This window comes from Musca vetustissima, unplaced genomic scaffold (genome assembly GCF_032173495.1).
Source record: "Musca vetustissima isolate MV318-11 ecotype Yass unplaced genomic scaffold, APGP_CSIRO_Mvet_v1 utg6823, whole genome shotgun sequence".
NCBI classification, from domain to species: Eukaryota; Metazoa; Arthropoda; class Insecta; order Diptera; family Muscidae; genus Musca; species Musca vetustissima.
The window spans coordinates 269,763-290,863 of record NW_026883386.1 but is presented as its reverse complement, the minus strand read 5'-3'; the positions used below and the strand labels follow the sequence as shown (position 1 = coordinate 290,863).

General features: G+C 29.5%; 1 protein-coding gene across 1 annotated transcript in view; it reads right to left on the bottom strand.

The window, feature by feature from the left end:
• Positions 1-5,352: 5,352 nt before the first annotated feature.
• The window catches only part of LOC133330258 (dedicator of cytokinesis protein 1), a 91,992-nt gene continuing 76,243 nt past the window's right edge, over positions 5,353-21,101 (bottom strand). Inside the window, exons 12-21 of the mRNA XM_061538716.1 lie at positions 20,477-20,651; positions 18,138-18,251; positions 10,757-12,655; positions 9,150-9,423; positions 8,959-9,071; positions 8,710-8,825; positions 8,549-8,626; positions 6,897-6,978; positions 6,656-6,823; positions 5,353-5,847 (exon numbers count right to left, since the gene is read on the bottom strand). Coding sequence (XP_061394700.1) covers positions 5,353-5,847; positions 6,656-6,823; positions 6,897-6,978; positions 8,549-8,626; positions 8,710-8,825; positions 8,959-9,071; positions 9,150-9,423; positions 10,757-12,655; positions 18,138-18,251; positions 20,477-20,651 — 3,514 coding nt within the window. The remainder of the gene's footprint in view (positions 5,848-6,655; positions 6,824-6,896; positions 6,979-8,548; positions 8,627-8,709; positions 8,826-8,958; positions 9,072-9,149; positions 9,424-10,756; positions 12,656-18,137; positions 18,252-20,476; positions 20,652-21,101) is intronic.

Sequence of the window (21,101 nt, the reverse complement as noted above, 5' to 3'; positions counted from 1 at the left end):
TTGGACCATACCAAATCCACCATTGACCAGATTTTCACTCTGCGCGAAATCCTGAAAAAAACCCACGAAAAACACATCGACACATTCCATCTATTCGTCGACTATAAAACCGCATTCGACACCCCCATCCGTTCAGAGAAATGTCACTCTCTACACCAACACGCCTACACCGATGACATCGACATAATGGGTCGAACATTGAGAGCGGTAACAGGCACATTTGAACAAATTGAGAAGGAGTCTGCCAAAGCTGATGGTATCAACGCGCAAGACGTCCAGTAGGCTCGGACCAACTGTTTTTACTTGAGAATATACAGCTTCGAGGTAGTCAAAGATTTTATATACCTTGGTGCCGCCATAAATAAAACGAATGACATCCGTTTTGAAATTCGAAGAAGGATTGTTATGACCAACCGATGCTACAAATTAGTCTATAGCAAAAAACAACATCCAAAGCAAGGACACCTTTCCGCCAATTCAAATTTCACTCTAAAAGACGCTGATACTACCCGTGCTTTTATATGGATCTGAATCATGGGCACTTACGCAAGCAGATGAATTCTTGGAGTGTTTGAGAAAAATATTCTCCAAAAGATTTATATATATATATACGTTATATATAATATCGGCCGAAGGAACCATGATCTGTACCAGCTATTCTCGGACATCGACATTGTTAGACGTATTGAGCTGCAGCGACTACATTGGCTATGTCATGTTGTGAGAATGGATGAAGATGCCCCAGTCCAAAAGGCATATAAAAGCGAACCAGCTGATGCTTCACGCAGAAGGGAAAGGCCACGAATAAGATGGAAAAATCAAGTGGAGGACACTATTGCCGAATATGATCTTTCAAACTGGAAAAACTGCGCAAAAGACCGACGCGCCTGGAAATCTTTTCTAAGCTTGGATTATGGAACGAAAGTTCTGTCATTAGCCATCTAAGTAAGTAAACCTACGATCAATAACCGGATACATTTGTTCTTTTTTTTTTTTTTTGATTTTTCAATATTGGAGATATTTGGATTTTAATCATAATTGATGAAATATAAATATAATTTTAATCCAGATAAATATAATTTAATAATCCATGGATCCATATTGTTCAGCTACAAAATTTGACAGATGGTCAAGAACAGAATTAGTCATTCTCGACAAAAATTTAATACGATCTGCAAAATATCTTGTAAATCGAATAAAACGAGACTCTACATTATTTACATTTAACAAAAAAATCAAAAAATTAGTCGATATTAAAAAAAAACAACATCCAAAGAACTCCCACATTATTCGCCTTTCTCGGCTCAATTCAATACGAGCGGCAAAATAACGTGTACATCGAATGAAAGGAGACTCCACTTTGTTACATTTAACCAAAAAAGCAAAAAAATAGTCGATACTTAAAACAATATTTAAGTTCTCACACATTTCTAATTTGCTCATATATAATATACGTTTTTATATATAGCTTTAATATGAAATAAAACTTTAGATTTCCCCCTAAACATTTGTGCAAAATTTTTGACAATCGATTAAGTAGTCGCTGAGTTATTAGCATTTTAATTCAACGATGCTGCGAAATATACTTACTGTTCGCTACTGGGCACCTGTTACATGAAAATGTAAAACACACCAAAATTGTGTTTTCAAAAAGGGCCAATTTCTTTTCGTCTTCTTCTATGGCTGCTGGTTTGTAACGAAAATTATAGCATACTTTTAGGCGAATGGCAAAATGGTAGAAACTGTTAAAGGAAGATACATACATTTTTAGAAATAGGACAAAGAAAATAATATTTTTCAGGATTGAAGAGTTGGACAAATTAAAGAAGAAAAAATATCGCATGTTTTTATACCCTCCATTCCGTTTGTAACCCCTCAAAATACTCCCTAGAGACCCTATAAATGTCTATTCTTGATCAAAATAAAATCAATGTCGATGTGTATCCGTAGATCTTTGAAATTTTGCACATATATAGCTTAAACTTCTAGGATGTTTGGTTATGTAAATGGGATATATCGGTCCACGTTTTGGTGTAGCCCTCTCATAACTGTACCCCTCTATATTCGGTATTTTGTGGATATTGACCATGTTTTTAAACCGATTTGGCTCTAATTTAGAATTTTGTGTTCTCATTGTGTAACACATCTCCGTACCAAGAATTATAAATATTGACCCAAGTTTCAGGGTAGCCCCCATTTAATAGTACCCCCAATATTCGGTATTTTGGGAATTTTGATCGCTTTTTTCAACCAAATTGACTGCAATTTGGTATGCCGGGTTCTCATTGGGTTTCAAATCTTACTACCAAAAATGATTCATATTGACGTAAGTTTCAATGTAGCCCCCATATAACGGTACCCACCAATATTCGGTATTTTGGAGATTTTTGGATACTTTTTTAACCGAATGGGCTGAAATTTGGTATTTTGGTTTCTCATTGCATAACACATCTCCGTACCAAAAATTATTAATATTGAGCCAAGTTTCAGGGTAGCCTCCATATATCGGTACCCTCCAATATTCGGTATTTTGGGGATTTTTTACACGTTTTTCAACCGAATTGGCTGTAATATGGTATTTTGGGTTCTCATTGGGTTTCAAATTTCACTACCATGCTGTCTGTACCACGGCTTATTTAGTCGTTGAAAAATGTCTTCTTTTAAAAATTCACGCCTTATTCGGGGCTAAAAAAAATAAGTCTTCTTTTAAAACTCCACGCCTCATATAGGCCTTCTTTTAAAACTCCACGCCTCATATAGGGCTTCTTTTAAAACTCCACGCCTCATATAGGCCTTCTTTTAAAACTCCACGCCTCATATAGGGCTTCTTTTAAAACTCCACGCCTCATATAGGCCTTCTTTTAAAACTCCACGACTCATATAGGCCTTCTTTTAAAACTCCACGCCTCATATATGCCTTCTTTTAAAACTCCACGCCTCATATAGGCCTTCTTTTAAAACTCCACGCCTCATACAGGCCTTCTTTTAAAACTCCACGCCTCATATAGGCGTTCTTTTAAAACTGCACGCTTCATATAGGCCTTATTTTAAAAATCCACGCCTTATTTAGGCCTAGAAAAAAGTCTTCTTTTAAAAATCCACGCCTTATTTAGGCCTAGAAAAAAGTCTTCTTTTAAAAATCCACGCCTTATTTAGGCCTAGAAAAAAGTCTCCCACGCCTTATTTAGGCCTAGAAAAAAGTCTTTTTCAAAAATCCACGCCTTATTTAGGCCTAGAAAAAGTCTTCTTTAAAAAATCCACGACTTATTTAGGCCTAGAAAAAAGTCTTCCACGCCTTATTTAGGCCTAGAAAAAAGTCTTCTTTTAAAAATCCACGCCTTATTTGGGCCTAGAAGAAAAGTAGTCTTTTAAAAATACACGCCTTATTTGGGCCTCAAAAAATACTTCTTTTTAAAATCCACGCCTTATTTAGTAGTTGAAAAAAGTCTTCTTTTTAAAATCCACGCCTTAATTATTCGTTGAAAAAAGTGGCCTTTTAAAAATCCAAGACTTATTTAGGGTTTGAAAAGTCTTATTTTTAAAAATCTACGCCTTGTTTAGGCCTTGAAAAAGTCTTCTTTTTAAAAATCCACGCCTTATTTGGGCCTCGAAAAAAGTCTTCTTTAGGCATTAAAAATACTTATTTCCAAAATGTTACCTTAGAATCGAAAAAAATAATAAAAACAATTTCTCTTTTTTATTTGTATAAACATTAAATTTATTACCTACACAGAGAAAAAACTGATCTTAAAAACACACACATATATAAAAATGTATATTTTGTTTTTACATGTATATATGTATAATATATTACTAATGTATTTATGTTTGTATAACTAGTTAGGTATGCCTGTGCACTCTTTTTTATTTTGTAAAATACATACTTAAAAAATCTTTGGCCATTTATTAAATAAAGTTCCAAAACTTATAAAAAAGAAGACTGAAACTGAATTAAAATTAAATATTTAAAAAATAAATGTAATTGCTTTATATCTATGAATGACAAGACTTATAAAAATATTTTTTTCGTTAAAAACTAAAGATAGTTATTATAGAGCCAGTGCACGAGTTTAAAAATAGGTAGATTATTTTTTAAGGGATATTGCAAAGTAGTGACTAAAATAAATTGCTAAAAATTTAATTATGAAAAATATTAATTTTAAAAAAATATTGCCCAATAATTGTTGTTAAAAAGTTCGCAGATCGTTTTCAAATCGAATATGATAATAGGAAAAGAATTTTCTTGTTTTTAATATTATATAAAAAATAATATTATATATAAAACATATTAAAAATTAGTAAACAAAAATATAAACTTGAATTTTCTAGAATATAAAAATTAATTTAGTAAACAAAAATATAAACATGATTTTCTTTGCTAGAATATGGTTTAGTTTTTCATTTTTGTTTCGAAAATAATTGACTTAATTCCTGATTAGTATTTTTTGTTTGTAATTCTTTTTATAAAAATTATTCTTTTTTGTGCATTATTTCCTATAATTGTTTCTTCTAGTTTTTTTCCTTTCCTTTGTTTCAATAGTGGCACTTTTTTTTATTAAATTTAAACAATAATTTTTTAATTCTTAAAATTATTAAAAAATTATATATAACAAAATACTGAGTTGTCCAGTACAATTTGCTGTTTGTTTTTTTCTTTCGTTTATCGGTTCTTTTTTTTGTAATTTTCTAAAATTAATATATATTTTAAAAACTAAAAAAGACTAACATTTAATAAAAATTTATTTTTTTAGAATGACACGAATTATTTTTTTTTTAAATAAAATATTAAAAAATATTATATAAAAAAATAAAAAAAATATTATTATAAAAAATAGGAAGACTTGTTTATATCATTATTTTTTTTTTAAAAATAAATTGGAAATTTTTTAAGAGTATATAGTTTGTAGTATGTGTGTGTGAAATGTGTTGTTGTTGTTGTCGTTAATTTCTTTTTTTATATAATACATATTTGTTGTTGTTGTTATATTTAAAAATTAATATCTAAAATACCTAATTAATATCATAATAATTATTAAAAAATAATAATTAATAAAAAATAAAATAAAATTTAAAAAATAAACTTACTAAACATTTAAAAAACAATTAACGCCAAGTATAACCTCGATCTGGTTGGCCGCCACTCCCCTTTTTCGTTTTTTTTCTTTTTCAATTATTTTCTTATTTTTAACTTCTTCCAACTGTCTTCAATATTATTGTTGTTGTTATTAAATTTTTGGCACTTGTTTTCTTTTTTCTCTTAATTATTTTTTTTTCGATTTGTCCTTAAAATTGAGCAATCGATTTGACTTGAGTTTGAAAATTTCCGTTCCTCTGTGTTTTTTTTTTAATTTCTTATGGAATGTGTTTGCTATTCCTTGATGGCTTTGGTGGTGGTGTTGGTGGCCTCTTTTTATCATCATTAGCATTCACGGCCGTGGTGGTTATTAGAAAATTTTTGGTTTCAACATATTCATATGATGTATTCACAATACTGGTGGTGGTCGTGTTCGTGCTCGAGCACGTTGTACCCCTGGTTATGGTGCCATTCGGACTCAGGGCACTGCCCAATGAAAATGTACTGTTGTTCCAATCCAAACTATAATTGAGACTAGAAAAATCTGTAGAGTCTCGAGTTTTGGCAGGCAATGGTGGTGGTATTAAATCCTCTTCGGATGTTGAATCGGTAGTCTCCACGGAGTTGCGATTACTGCTATCCGCACCGGATAGAGATTGTGTATCGGCAGCCGAAAAACCTTTCATACTTGCTGTGGGTGTTGCAATACTGGCCGGTCGTGACAAACGGCGTTCCTTTTCTTTTTCCGATCGCAAGGGGCGTTTGGAGGTAAGCTGGAAAAAACCAAGGAAATGGAATATTAAATAATATTCTTTATAAAATCAACGTTCTTGAAAAAATATTCTTTAAAAAATCCTCACTTTGTTTAGGCATTGAAAAACTAATCTTTAAAAAATCGTCACTTTGTTTAGGCATTGAAAAACTAATCTTTAAAAAATCCTCACTTTGTTTAGGCATTGAAAAACTAATCTTTAAAAAATCCTCACTTTGTTTAGGCATTGAAAAACTAATCTTTAAAAAATCCACGCCTTGTTCAGGCCTTGAAAAACTAATCTTTAAAAAAAATCCACACATTGTATGAGCCTTGAAAAACTAATCTTTAAAAAATCCACGCCTCGTATGGCCCTTGAAAAACTAATCTTTAAAAAATCCACGCCTCGTATGGCCCTTGAAAAACTAATCTTTAAAAAATCCACGCCTCGTATGGCCCTTGAAAAACTAATCTTTAAAAAATCCACGCCTTATTCAGGCCTTGAAAAACTAATCTTTAAAAAATCCACGCCTTATTCAGGCCTTGAAAAACTAATCTTTAAAAAATCCACGCCTTGAAAAACTAATCTTTAAAAAATCCACGCCTTGAAAAACTAATCTTTAAAAAATCCACGCCTTGAAAAACTAATCTTTAAAAAATCCACGCCTCGTATGGCCCTTGAAAAACTAATCTTTAAAAAATCCACGCCTCGTATGGCCCTTGAAAAACTTATCTTTAAAAAATCCACGCCTTTTATGACCCTTGAGAAGCTAATCTTTAAAAAATCCACGCCTTCTTCAGTTTTAACTTTTTTCTATCAAAATACTTACCTCTTCAGTTAATACTTTCGGATCAGCGGTCTTCGAACACAGCGAGGTATTGGACGCTGATATTATCGATGTATTTGATTCTTTTTCCGGTGTTGAGGTTATCGTTGTCAAGGGTGCTGTATACCATTGGCTATTGGCCACCGGTAGACTTAGGGCGTCACGATCCAACTAGAATTTAAAAATAAGTATATCAATCAATTAAACAATTACAACAACAAATATACAAAACAAAAACTCATACCTTTTTTGAGATCGATCGACGTTTTGAGGGGGTTTTATCCTTGGTTTTGCTTTTTGTACTTGGAGAATGACCAAGACTGGGTCTATTCAGTTTGCAATCAAAGAAATAAATAAAGGAGCACAAAAAGGAAAAAAAAAAAAAAAGAAAATAAAACAACAACACAACACACAAAGCAATAAATATAATACAAGAACAAAATATTGAAATAACAAAAAAGAAGCCAGGTTTGGGAAATTATAATTGGTTTGGAAAGAAAGAAAAAATCAAAATCTCAAAATGAGAAAAAAATGCATTCCTTAAAAAAAATATAGACACTAAACATTTAAATATAATACATATTTTTTCCGATATTTACAAAAATTATATTTTCAAACTGAAAATGATTGGAAAATAAAATTTTATTACAACAATGAAACAACAATATTTGAATAGAAATATAAAAGAAAATTTAAGAAGATTCATTATTATTTAAAATCCTTTAAATTAATATATATATATATATAAGTAATGCCCATAAATATAAAAAATTAAAAAAAAAAAGGCTATTTTTAATGTATTTTTAGGGGTTTTTCATGGCAATTTTTAAAGAATATTTCGCAATGCAAGTATCAGCTCTATAAGTGACGGTTTTGTATAGTATTTTAGAGAAATCTATGCACTATAAAATTTGAGTTTTTAAAGATTATTTTTAGAATATTTTTAGGGTAATATCAGGGCTAGGTGTTTTAAATGATATTTATATGTTATTCTTAATTTTTTAGTAAAAAATACCAATTTTATAGCCCTAAAAATATTCTTTAAAATTTGAAAAAATACCATCAAAACTGTTTAAATTACCATTTACATAGCCCTATGATTACCTTAAGAATTTACTTCAAAAATTCTGCCTTAAAAATTATATTTGCAAATTCCACATTTATTATCGTAAAAATATGCGTAAAAATTACACCCTTATAGCTTTGAGAATAGCAAATAATATTATTAAAAAAAATCCCAAACAAAAATATTATTAACAAAATCTACAATTTTTTTTTATTAATTTCTCTTTCGAGATGAGCTACATGATCGGAGTTGCAATGATCATTGCAACATTTACTTGAATTTACTTGAATGATCCTTCGCCCTAAAAGGCATAGAAACAAAAACTCAAAATCTACAATTGTTGGTCTGATAGCAGCCTAAATTTATATTTTAAAAATATCACTATAATCATAAGAGTACTGAAAAAATATACAGTGGAAAAATCCACTCTTGTCCTAAAAATATTTCACATAAATCATGCGGTACCCCAAAACTATTCTTAAAAAATGTTTACAATTTAAAAGTTTAAAAATTTCAACTTTTATTGGCATGATAATAGCCTGAAAATATTTTTTCTAATTCCGGATTAGTATAAAAATTCACAAAAATGTTATAAAATATTCACTAATTATGATACTCATTAAAAAATGGTCTTCAAAACAAAGCCAGATAGCCCCTAAAAATATTCTTTGTAATACGCAAGCTTCTACAACTGATAGTGTTACAAATTTTATATTTTTTAAGGTCTAATATCGTATATTTAATAGGCGGCCAATGTACCTTTGAAACTCGTTTATAATGTATTCATGGGCACTACTTAAATAAGTATTTAAATATAATTGAAAACATACCTAGGATTAAAAGCAAAACCAAATGTGGATTTAATTGAATTGGTTGGAGGTCGTGTTGTTGATTTTGAAAGACCGCTACTGCAATAGAGAAGAGAAGAAAATAAAATAAATCAATTAGAAAACTAAAAAAAAACCTTTGATAGAAATTATTTCCAACTTACTCTGAAGAGCCCATACTGGTCTCGGACAAACGATTATTGGTATCACACATGCTGGGCATAAAGGAGTTGTTGCGGCGCATTATTACCGAATCACGATCTAGTTTTAGGTCACAAGTCTACAAAAATATGGGTAAATAAAAATATATAAGTAAAATATTTATATTTAATAAATAAGAATAAATAATAAAAAATTAAAACATTTGAACATTTGAAACATTTGAAGTAGAACACACTTGAATGGAAACTTACCCTCTTGCCATACTTGGCCTCCACTTGAGCCTGCATATCGGCAAAACATGTTTCTAAACGTTCATGGAATAGTTTTAAACTTTCGGGTACCTTTTGCCGGTGCAGTGTTATGGCTGCAGGGAAATAGAAAAAAAAAACAAATTATTAAAAATCATCTGCTTAAAAAGTGGATTTTTAAAATCTGATCTTACCAATTTCCAATAAGGGAATTTGTGCTGCAATCAAATCTTTCAATTCCTCTACCAATTCCTTATCATCGGGATGTTCTTCCAAGTACTCAGCCGTGAGGAAGGCATCTTCATATTTCTTTGTACCACCCATAACGGCGGGATCAACAATACCATGGATCTTCATGCCCAAGGGGTTAACCGGTATTGTTTCATCATTTTTATGGGCAATAATTAAATCGCGTATATCCTTGTTTGTCGTCTTCATTGTCTCAACGGCCAATTCAAGTGGGGAAATCTGAAATATAAAATAAAAAATGATTTGAAAAATACTTATAAAAAATTAACTTATTTAAAAAAAAAAATAGCGATTAAAGCTCTGAAAAATATTAAAACCTCAAAAATCTAGGTCTGATGGTAATTGAAAACATATTTTTAAAACACTCCAAGTTTCAAGTCATCGTCAAAAATATAAGTTTTTAAAGCCCAAGCCCCTTGGTCATTAAGAACTATTTTACCCTATACCCTAAAAACTTGCACTCAATAGCCCTTAGAATATCCTATGTCCTATGCTTGAAAAGAACCATAAAAATATTTTAAAAATTCAAAGGTCATAGCCCTGAGAATACCCTAATAGTATACTTTAAAAATACTCTATGTATAGCCCAGAAAATGCCTTAAAAATTGTCTTTGAAAATTCTTGAGAATACTCTAAAAATATGCGTTAAAAATTGAACTCTTATAGCCTTGAGAATACCCCAAATAATGTATTTAAAAATTCCAAGCCAGTAGCCCTCAGAGTGCCGTAAAAATAATATTTAAAAATTCTACTCATTTAAAACTGAGAATACCATAAAAATATTATTTACAAATTCCACGTTTGTTGACCTAAGAGCACCCTAAATTTTCTCTTTAAAATATCACACGTATAATCCTGAGAATACCCTAAAAAAATATTCATTAAAACTATTACGCTTATAGTCCTAAAAATACCATAAATATATCCTTCAACAATTTCGCTTCTGTAGTTCTGAATATGTCCTAAAATATTAGATATAAATTCCACACCTATGGATCTGCGAATACCCTCACACTTTTCTTGAAAAATGTTAGGTTTGTTGGCATGAGAACCGCCTAAAAATATCCCTTACAAGTTTTATGTATATATGCCAGAGAATACCTTAAAGTTTCCTTGAAAATTTTTAGATTTGTAGCCATGTGAATCTCCTAAAAATACGCTTTACAAAATCTAGGTTATAGTCCTGAAAAAACCATAAAAATATGCTGAATCAATTCCACTGTTGTAGCTTTGAAAATGTCCTAAAAATATTAGATATAAATTCCACACTTATAGAGCTGCGAATAACCTTTAAATTTTCTTGATACATTTTAGGTTTGTACCCAAGGGAACCTCTTAAAAATATGCTTTACAAAATTTACGTTTGTAGGCCAAAGAAAACCCTAAACATATTTGCTTGAAAATTCCGAATTTAACACCCTCAAACAGCCCTCAAAAATATTCTAAAATAAATGTCATTTAAAGTTTTTAAATCTCTTAAAAAATTCAAGGATAATGACCCACCCTGCCTTTAAAATATTATTGAAGATTTTTTTGATTGATCTCCACTCACCTTAAAAGTATCCGATTCGATGACGGGGAACCAACGCAATATACCCGGTAGAGGATATTTAATCGTCACCACGGTACGTTCCAACCACAAATTACCGACACCATCATCCGAGCCTCCGCTACATGAACTTTCACGATACGGCCGTGAAAATTTAAATTTCTGTACATTATTATTATTGAAATATTTCACGATTTCCGTTGAAATAATTTTCGTATCTGTGAATTTAGCGAAAGCTTCATCCATAATCGGTTCGACTTTATTTATTTGTATATATTGTCCTTCACTTTGTGTTATATCTTCACCGGGCATTTCCAGCGTATGCATTAATTCCGCCTGAGGATGTTGCATTAGGATGCGAGTACTAAAATCATCCAATCGCTCATATTCCTTGCCACGATAAATGTACATTTTATTTTGCAAGAATCGTGGAAAACCCAAGCCATAGAAGCAGACACGGAAATACTCGGATGTGTGTCTCATTTCTTTGAGTATTTTTTCATAGAACAAGGCCATTTTCTTGAGTAAATCTGCCAGTTTGATGTAGTCATATATTTCATTTTCGTACTGCTGGACGAGAACCTTACACATATCAATGGCACATTCCCACATTTTACCCTTATCGAAGTAGTCGATAATTTCATAATACAAGGCCTCTTTCAGATCACGATGGCTGCGACATTGCATGTGACGGTGGGAGCGTAGCAAAGCTGAAAGTTCGGTATCATCCCAGGAGAGTAGCTCCGTGTGGAGTTTCAGGGTGAAGGCAGCTTCTGTGTAGTTGTCAAATTCCATATGCAGATCACACAGTTTGTAGACATAACGTATATACATCTCCTTACGATTAACTTCCGAATAGAATTGCAGCAATGAAAAAGTACAGGCCATACGATTCTCTTTACTTTCATCTTGGATAATACAACGATATTCCAGCAGGCGATCCATTAACTTCGTAACCATATTAACAAACTTCGTACCCTCCACATTGAGTATGTTATGGGCATTACATTTTTCGAGCATAATTTGTTCGAATAGCTCTTTATATTGCACATCTCCTTTACCGGCACCAATTAGGATATCCAATTTTTCAATCATTTCTCTTTCGAATTCATTAAAGTTCGCCTTGTAATGGGCATTGTTGCGTTTCGTATCACCATAACTATCATGGATATGTTTCGAACTATAATATTCGCATTGCATCATATCGAAGAATATAGGAATTGTGGCTTTTCTCAGTTCCACCTCGGGTATCATACTCATTTCCAAAATGGGCTCCACAAGCTGTGGTACAAATTGTGGCTTATGTTCACCCAGCTGGAACCACATTTTACGAATCTCTTGAGCCGTATCTTTTCGTATATCACGATAACGGGCAAAGATCATTTGCCGTTTGTTGTCATTGAAGTCATTCAACTGCAGAGGTGACTGGATCAGGAAGGCTATGGAACATTGGAAGAAATTCGACCACACTTGCTTTTCGAATGGGTCAATAAAATGATCGACTATTACAATTGACAGCTGTTTCAAGGCACCCAATATCACTGTGTTCTGATGCATTATCATATCCATCCAGTCACGTTGAAATACCGGCTTTTGATGTGGTGATACCAGCTCCTCAAATACCAATAGGATTTCAATGACAAAATCTTGCAATTCGAAGCGATTGTTTAGATGTCGTACAAATATCTCATAATGTGATGCATCCATACACTGCAGGATACCCAACATAATGGCTACCAAATTGGCCACCAATTGATTTTCACGATCTAAATTGTGGGAGGTTTTGATGACAGTTCTCAGCAGGATCAGCATAATGTCACGTATATCGTTATGTGTATGGCCGATATCTTTGCGATAGAGTAGCTTTAGAATATTGTTCATAATGTTGATGCATTCGGTGACCTGAATCGTGGGGATGGGGGATAGGGTGGAAAGAAGATAAAAATAAAATAATTAAAAAAATTCGTAAAAAATAGTTGTTGAAAAAGAACAGTGAAAAAATATCAAGGACTTAATACTCATTTTTTTTATAAATAATAATTTTTGTAAAAATGTTCAATTATATTTTTTTTCGAATATCCTAAAAATATTCTTTGGAAATGCCACACTTATGCCTCCGAGAATACCCCAAAAATAGTGTTTAAAAATTCCACGATTATGGTCTTAAGATTGACTGATTTAACGATTCATCAACGCCCAGATGAAACGGCTGAAGCTAGAATCTTGAAATTTTGGGTAAAGGTCAAACTTGGTACAAAGGCGACAGATAAGGCTGGGTGTTTGGAAGTTCGTACTAGAACGGTGCGAAAAGTACTAAAAAGTACTAAATGTGATACCGTTTGTATTTGGCGAATCGGTAGAGCTAGAACTCTTTAATTTTAAATGAGGGTCACTGATGGAGTGTAGAATAGATATAGCAAAGGGTTTTTTGGACATTCAAACTATAACTATGCGAAAAGTACTAAAATGTACGAAATTTCGTAGCATGTTAATGAATAGATCAAAAATCTTTAAATTTGAAAAGCGAATTAGGGTTGCGATGTAAGGTCTATTATACTCATGTGTATGAAAAGTACTATATGGTACTATATTAGGTACAAATTTAATATGAAGATACAAATCGAACTGGAATGAAATTTGAAATTAACATTACCGTTGGAATGTAGGATTGTGATATGTAGATGGTTTTTGAAATTTTTTACTTATGTGTACGAAAAGTACTAAATCGTACTAAAATTGCTACAATTTGGATGTGGGTGAACAGATACAGCGGGAACAATGAAATTTGGAATCGGGATCACTGTAGGGTTGTAGGATTGGAGTAAGGATTCAGTTTAAGAAATTAATACTTATGGTTACTAAACGGTAGTAAATTTGGTACAATTTGAATTTTAGGTGAACCAATAGAGCTAGAATCATGAAATTTGGAATCAGGATCACTGTTGAGTTGTAACATAGAGATATGAAGGAAGTTTTAGAAATTTGTACTAATGTGTACGAAATTTGGTACGATTTAAAATGTGGATGAAGCGATAGAAACCTGAAATTTTGATTTGGGATCACTGTGGGGGTGTGGGATTGGGGTACGTAGGAAGTTTGGAAATTGGTAATACTGTGTACTAAATTTGGTACAATTTGAATTGTGGGTGAAGCGATAGACTTGAAATCCAGAAACTTGGATTTAGGATCACTGTGGGATTGTAGGTTTGGGTTAAGTAGTATGTTTTGGAAATTCGTACTACTGTGTACTAAATTTGGTTCAATTTAAATTGTGGGTGAACCAATAGAGTTTGAATCCTGAAATTTGAATTTAGTATCACTGTGAGGGTGTAGGATCGGGATATGCAGGAAGTTTTGGTGGATGTTTGAGGAGGGTACTCGTGGAATTAATGTGTGCTAAGTGGAACTAAATTTGAATTTAATTTATAGTCGATATTAATGTGTTCATTGTTTAGTTTTTTCTGACATATGTAGTATGATATGTTAATACATTTTTAAAAATTTCCCACATTCGCTAACAAAGTAGCGGGCATATGCTAGTTTTTTCAAGAAATATGCTTATACACACGTTCTTATAGGCTCGTGGGCAGCCTAAAAATATTATTTAAAAGGCCTGAGAAAACCCTAACCTTAAAAATATTCTTTAAAAATTTGACACTTATATATCTGTGAATGTCCTAAAAATTCCCCACTTAAAGTCCTAATAATACTCTTGCAGTTTTCTTGAAGAATACGCTAGCTTATAACCCTGAGAATACGCTAAAAATATTTCTCGTCGCATTTCTAAATCAATCCTTATTATTCCTTTAAGTTGTAACTGGGAAATTTTCTATACCGGAATTAAAAAAAAGACTTTAGGGTACAACTAATAAATTGAACATTTTTACAAATTAATTAAATAAGTAGGATACATATATAAATGACTTATATATTAACTTATAAATAATACATTAATATAAAATTAATTTTTATTACATTATTTTATATTATAATAATCTATAATTATGATAGAATTCATAAATAAATCTTAAACTTAGGTTATGTTTTAGAGAGTGTAGAAAAAATAGAAACAAACCAATTTTTTACAAAACAAACATCAAAATAAATATTAAGAAATATATAATATGTTTAAATTATTATAACAAAAGCTTAAGCTTGTAGTAGGGTAAACAAAATAACTGCAAAGACAATTATTTCAAAATTATATAAAATAAGCAGTTTAGATAACACAATGCCATTGAGAAACACAAAATACTTGAGAGGCGACGCGGTAGGTATGTAGCGTTACTACTTTATATTAAAAAATAAATCACATTTTTTGTCTTCAAATAAAAGCATGGATAAATTTTTATAAAAATAATCACCACCAATTAAAAAGTAATGTAAAGCACTAAATGATAATTTTTGTTTTTTATAAATTACAATATAAGCTTATATTAGAATACAATATATAAAATAATTACATTTTATTATTTCTAAATATCTTACTATAATCACATTATGATAGAATGGACATAATTGATTTGCAATTTTTTTGAAACACATTTACTGAGAGAGATACTGATATGATTTCAACAGGGGGTAATCGATTGACTCGATTGAGGTACATGGTGTTTAAATTGCTGTCATTGTATACACAGGATGTTCCAAAAAAAAAATTCTTAGTGGAAAAATTCGATGCCCGCGGGGTTGTATTCTTAAATCAATAAATTGTTAAAGAAATTTATTTCAATTTATATTATAAATTATTATTTATATTATTGATAAATTTAAAGCTAAAAAATGTTAAATACAATAGGATTTTTTTTTTAAATTTTATTTTTAGGGACTAACAAAGCCACAAAACGTTAGCCGAAATTAATAATTTTCGATTGGAAGATTTTTCATCGAATGAGAACGTAAAATATCAAATCACAGAAAATTCGGTTGAGAAACTTATACAAAATCCTGAAAATTCGGAAAATTGTGAGGTACCGTTACATTGAAATGTCCATTACTAAACATCATTGGGTTAGTAGGAGTACTTGGCCAGAATTTAAATATTATTTTTAAATTCTGAGATTCAAATCGTGATTTTTATAAGGAAGTGTCAAGAAGAAAATTGCATTTTTTATAGAATATTGGATATATATTTAATGTAGTATTAGGATCAGTGCATGAGATAAAATTTCAAAGCTCTATCTTAAATATTGTGAATATTTTTAAGAGTCCATTTATATTTTTTTGTGTAAAATAATTTCTGATGGTCAAATAATAATTTTTATAAAGAGGTGTCAAGGATGTTGGAATTTTCATAGAATATTTTTAGCTGTGAGCACAGGTTTAATTTTGGGGTTTGAAGAGGACAAATATTAGATATTTTATAGAATATTTTTCAAGGGACCAAAAGGGTAATAAATATGTATTTTTATAGAATATTTTGAGAGATATGTTATCATGATCTTGGATATTTTTTAGAATATTTTTGGGTTCTATTTTTTAATAACAAATATGGAAAATTTTTAAAGCATATTTTAAGGAAAACCTTATGCATCTTTAAACCATATTTTTGAGATGTCATCTTGGACTTGTATAGCATATTTTTGGGGGGCTATTAGAAAAAAGTTTTCAAGCATTTTTTGTGGGATACAATTATAAGGAATTTTATTTTTAAAGGGAATTTTTTTAGATTACTTTTGAGGGCTATAATTGCGGACGTCTTTTGGAGGAACAAATATTAGGTTTGAATTGCTTATTATAGGCGGCAAATACAAAAAGGGAACATGCATATTTAAACCTTATTTTTAAGGTGTCATCATAGATTTTTATAGCATATTTTTGGGAGGTTATTTAAGAAAAAATTTTGAAGCATATTTTGAAGCATATTGTATCTTTGAAATTATATTTTTTCGAGAACCAAAAGGATAAGGGATTCTTGAAACCTTATTTGTATAGATTTTTGTAGCATATTATTAGGAGGGTTTTATCGAGAACGTTTTAAAGCATTTTTGTGAGTCATAAGTTTCGTATTTTTTAAATTAGATTTTGAAGCTCTTATCTCTCAAAGGACTATCGAAGATTAAGGGATATTATTTTGGGTTTTTTATTATTTGTGAGGGCCATTATAATCGTGGACGTTTTGTGGGACAAATATTGGATTGAAGCCTTTAGGGCGAAATAAAAAATCGATTAAACAAATTTGAGGTGATAACAAAGCTATTTGTTTCGGATTTAATTGAATAAATTAGGGAGCTATAATAGTAATCGTTTTGAAGGGCTAAACCACGAATATTTTTTAATGATTATTTTTTGAGGGGACAATCTTTTGAATTACATTTATCAAGGACCAAAAAGATAAGGAATTTTATTTTGATTTTTTTCGTGGATAATTCTTGACGTGGACGTGGGGCAAATATTAAATTTGTATTGCCTATTTTAAGGAAAAAAATTTAAACAAATTTGTGGTGATAACAAGCTGTTTATCTCGGATTTACTTGCATATTTTAGGGAGCTGTAATAAAAAGGTTTAGAAGGGATATATAAATCATGGTCAATAGATTAAATTGGACAATAAACATGAATATTTTAATTACTATTTTTCCAGGGGCCAAAGAGGGTTGTAATATTTTAAACCCTATTTTTGGGGACAAATCGTAAATATTTTGCATACCATTTTTTATATGTCAAGAGGCTTTTAAACATTGACTTTTATACTATATTTTTAGGGGCTATTATAGTGAAAGTTTTGAAATATTTTTTTAAGTGACAAATACTCAATATTTTAATTACTTTCATCTTTATAATCTTGATATTGTTTTTTTACAACTTATTTTTTGGGGTCTATAATCTTGGAAATTCGTAATATTTTTAAATAGATAGATTTTTATTGAGTATATTTTAAAAATTAAAACTTATAAAAATATGGTATCAAGAGGAATCTTGAATTTTATATACAATATTTTAGGGTCTATAACCACGGATCTCTTTTAAAGCACAAATCATCATGATAGTTTTACACAATATTTTTGAAGTGTGAACAGGACAACAGCTATTATCTTGATTGTTTTGAGTCATATTTTTTGAAGCTTTAGTCTTGAATTGTTAATAGCATATTTCGAGGGAGAATTATTAACAATCTTATTCCGAATGTTTAACAGTGTTTTAATCTTGGATTATATTCTATAAATATTTCAAATATTTTTTTACACAACATTATTTTATTGAAAATTTGAAAAATTTTCCAAACAATTGATCATTAATTTATTTACACACTATTTTTTGGAACACCCTGTATATATGTATCTATCTACTACAATAAATTTATGTGACATGATTGTTGGGTTGTAAGACAGAGGCACACTTTTTTCAGTTGTTTTTTCATTTTTTATTTTTAATGTTGTTTTACCTTTTGTTTAGCTGTTGTTTCACGGGTATGCAGTTGCGATTTTAATTGTCCAAGAACTTTGGCTGCTTTCGAAAGATTTTTTTCTTGTTGCCAGATATCAGATTTCGTATCGCCCTATTTTAATAACAGTTTTTTGATTTGATTTATTTTATGAATGTATTTTTTGCAATAATAACACAACAAACAAAAAACATTTAATGAAAAATTCGTATTTGTTGTTGTTTAGAAGATATATGTATAATGAAGGAAATAGACAAAAGAAACAAAAACGAAAAATTTTGATGAATACAAAAATTCAATGAAGAAAAGGATCCTCTAAATAGGATCGAAGTGAAAATACATATATATGAGCCAAAATTACAGTACAAGGGGATAAGTTAAACAAAAACAATAGAGAGAGAAGTAATTAAAAAAAATCATAAAAACAAAAAAATAAAAACGAAGAAATATTAAACCCAAAAATTAGAAAGAAAAAACAGAACGAAAAATAGAAAAAAGTATTTAAAGGATTACAACAAATGTTTGTTGTGGTGAGTTTTGTAATGTTTTGTTGTTCGGTGAAACACATTCAAATGATGCTAATTATTTAAAACAAAAAAGTGTAGAGGTGTTGTTGTTGTTGCGTTCATTGGTGTGTGGTTTAAGTTCACAAAACAAAAGATAAAAAACATAAAGAAAAGCTAATTACGATGATGAGGTGGGTGGGTAGGTGGTGGATTTGATGATGATGTATATATATGAATTAAATTAATTATACAGGGCAACAAGATTTTTTTATTTTTTTTTTTTTAATTTATTTCTAAACTACTACCCTTGTTAATCAAATTCATCATGTTACCCTGTTTCTAAATAATGTGTGTGATAATGACAAACACTAATAAAAATGATATTGTGATATAGTGTGGTGGTGATATTCTGATTATGGTGAGGTGACGACTTAGTGACAAACTAAAGAAATCAAATAAATATATATTTAATTATTTTCAAATCTCTTACTAGCTTGCGATGATGATATTTTTATGGATGAGATATTAAATACAAATATATGTATATAATGTGCTTAAATCTAAATACTACGTTTCTTAATATAAACGAATTTAAATATTTTTTTGTTTATTTTTACTATAAAATTAAAATATTTATTATTAACTGAAATTATAAAAAATATAAAAAACATATTCGCGTGCATATATTTATTAAATATCGTATTTAAAAAATAAAAAAAAAACTATTTTCTAAAATAATATAAAATTATATTCGACCTAGCAATGGTGTATATATGATTTGTATGGGGACAAACATAATAAATAGACATATATATCATGCATACAAAAATAAAACATAAATATAAAAATAAAATTCAATGCATTAAATATTAAACAAATAAAACATAAACAGCATGCTCAAACACTTAACAAATACTTTTGCACATAGCATTTTATTAAACATTGTTGCTCCATAGGTTAGTTATTAAAACAATAATTTACAAATTTAAAATATAAAAACAATTCTTCAATTAAAAATATAAAAAAATAAATTTCAATTTAAAATTGCTTGAATTTTATGAAAAAATAGTTAATCAATAATTTAATTTCAATTAAGTAACTCAATTAAATAAAAATATAAACAATTCTTCAATTAAAAATATAAAAAAATAAATTTCAATTTAAATTTACTTGAATTTTATGAAAAAATATGAATATAGTATGAAACAACATAAATATATGTGTATATATATATTTTTTTTATTGGTCAATCAGGACATTATATCTAATATTAATTTATTTTCATCAAGGAGAAACTAGCCCAAAGACCTCAAAAATTATAAAAAAAATATACTAGAAACAATTCAACAAAAATATAATTTGTTTACAGCATTTGTTCTATATACTTTAAATATATTGTTATATTTATTTATTTCAATCAAAACAATTTCCATAGACTATAAAACATTTAAAATTTTTTTTCAAGATCAAAATTAATTATATTTTTTCTGGTATTTAATTACATTAAAAATACATATTTTTATATATGCTTGAATGAATGCACAAACAATTAATATTAATTATAAGCTTTATGAAATTCATTTTATTAATTATATGTTTTGAATTATTATTATATATAAAAAATTTTATAACAAATGAAACACACATATTATGACAATGAATTAATTAATAGAGAAAGAGTAACAATGTTTAATAATGTATGTATGTGACAAACAAAAAATGCATTAGCACAGAAAAAAGATTATTTTTTTTAAGTTAATATATAAATTAAAATTTTTAAAAATAAAAGAAAATATGTAAATAAATTAATGGGAAATATTTGTTGAAACATACCTCTTCTTTGCTCTCCAAACGATCTTTAATGTGATTACAGAACACAGGCAATAGAATGGCCCGGCATTCGGGTAAATGGAATAATTTCGAATCGACAAAATCCTTAATACAACCCATTTTCGATTGGGTTAGTCGCCTAGGGGGGAATTGTTTCAGAATATTCACAATGACAATGCTGTAAGAAAAAACAGGAAAGAAGAAATATTAAAATAAAAATAAAATTGATTGAAACTACACCTAGAACAAACACAATTCACAACTCCACGTTAACAGACCTAAAGGTAGGAAAAAAAATTAGAAAACTCAAAACTCTTTGAGTCTTTTTTGAAAATATTACAAACCTCAGGCTGAACTATTTATTAGTGGGGAATATTACAAACCGTTATACTGATCTGATAATCTTATTGTATATATATATATATATATATATATATTCCATATAAAATATCGATATACAAATATTACAACTCTTTAAGAATAGGAAATATATATATATATATATATATATATCATATACGTCAGAAGTATCCCTGAAGAATAGGAAATATTAAAAAATATTACGACTCTCTGAACGTCTTTATGAACATCAGCCCTTTAAAATGATTACGAATCTGATAGTCTTCAA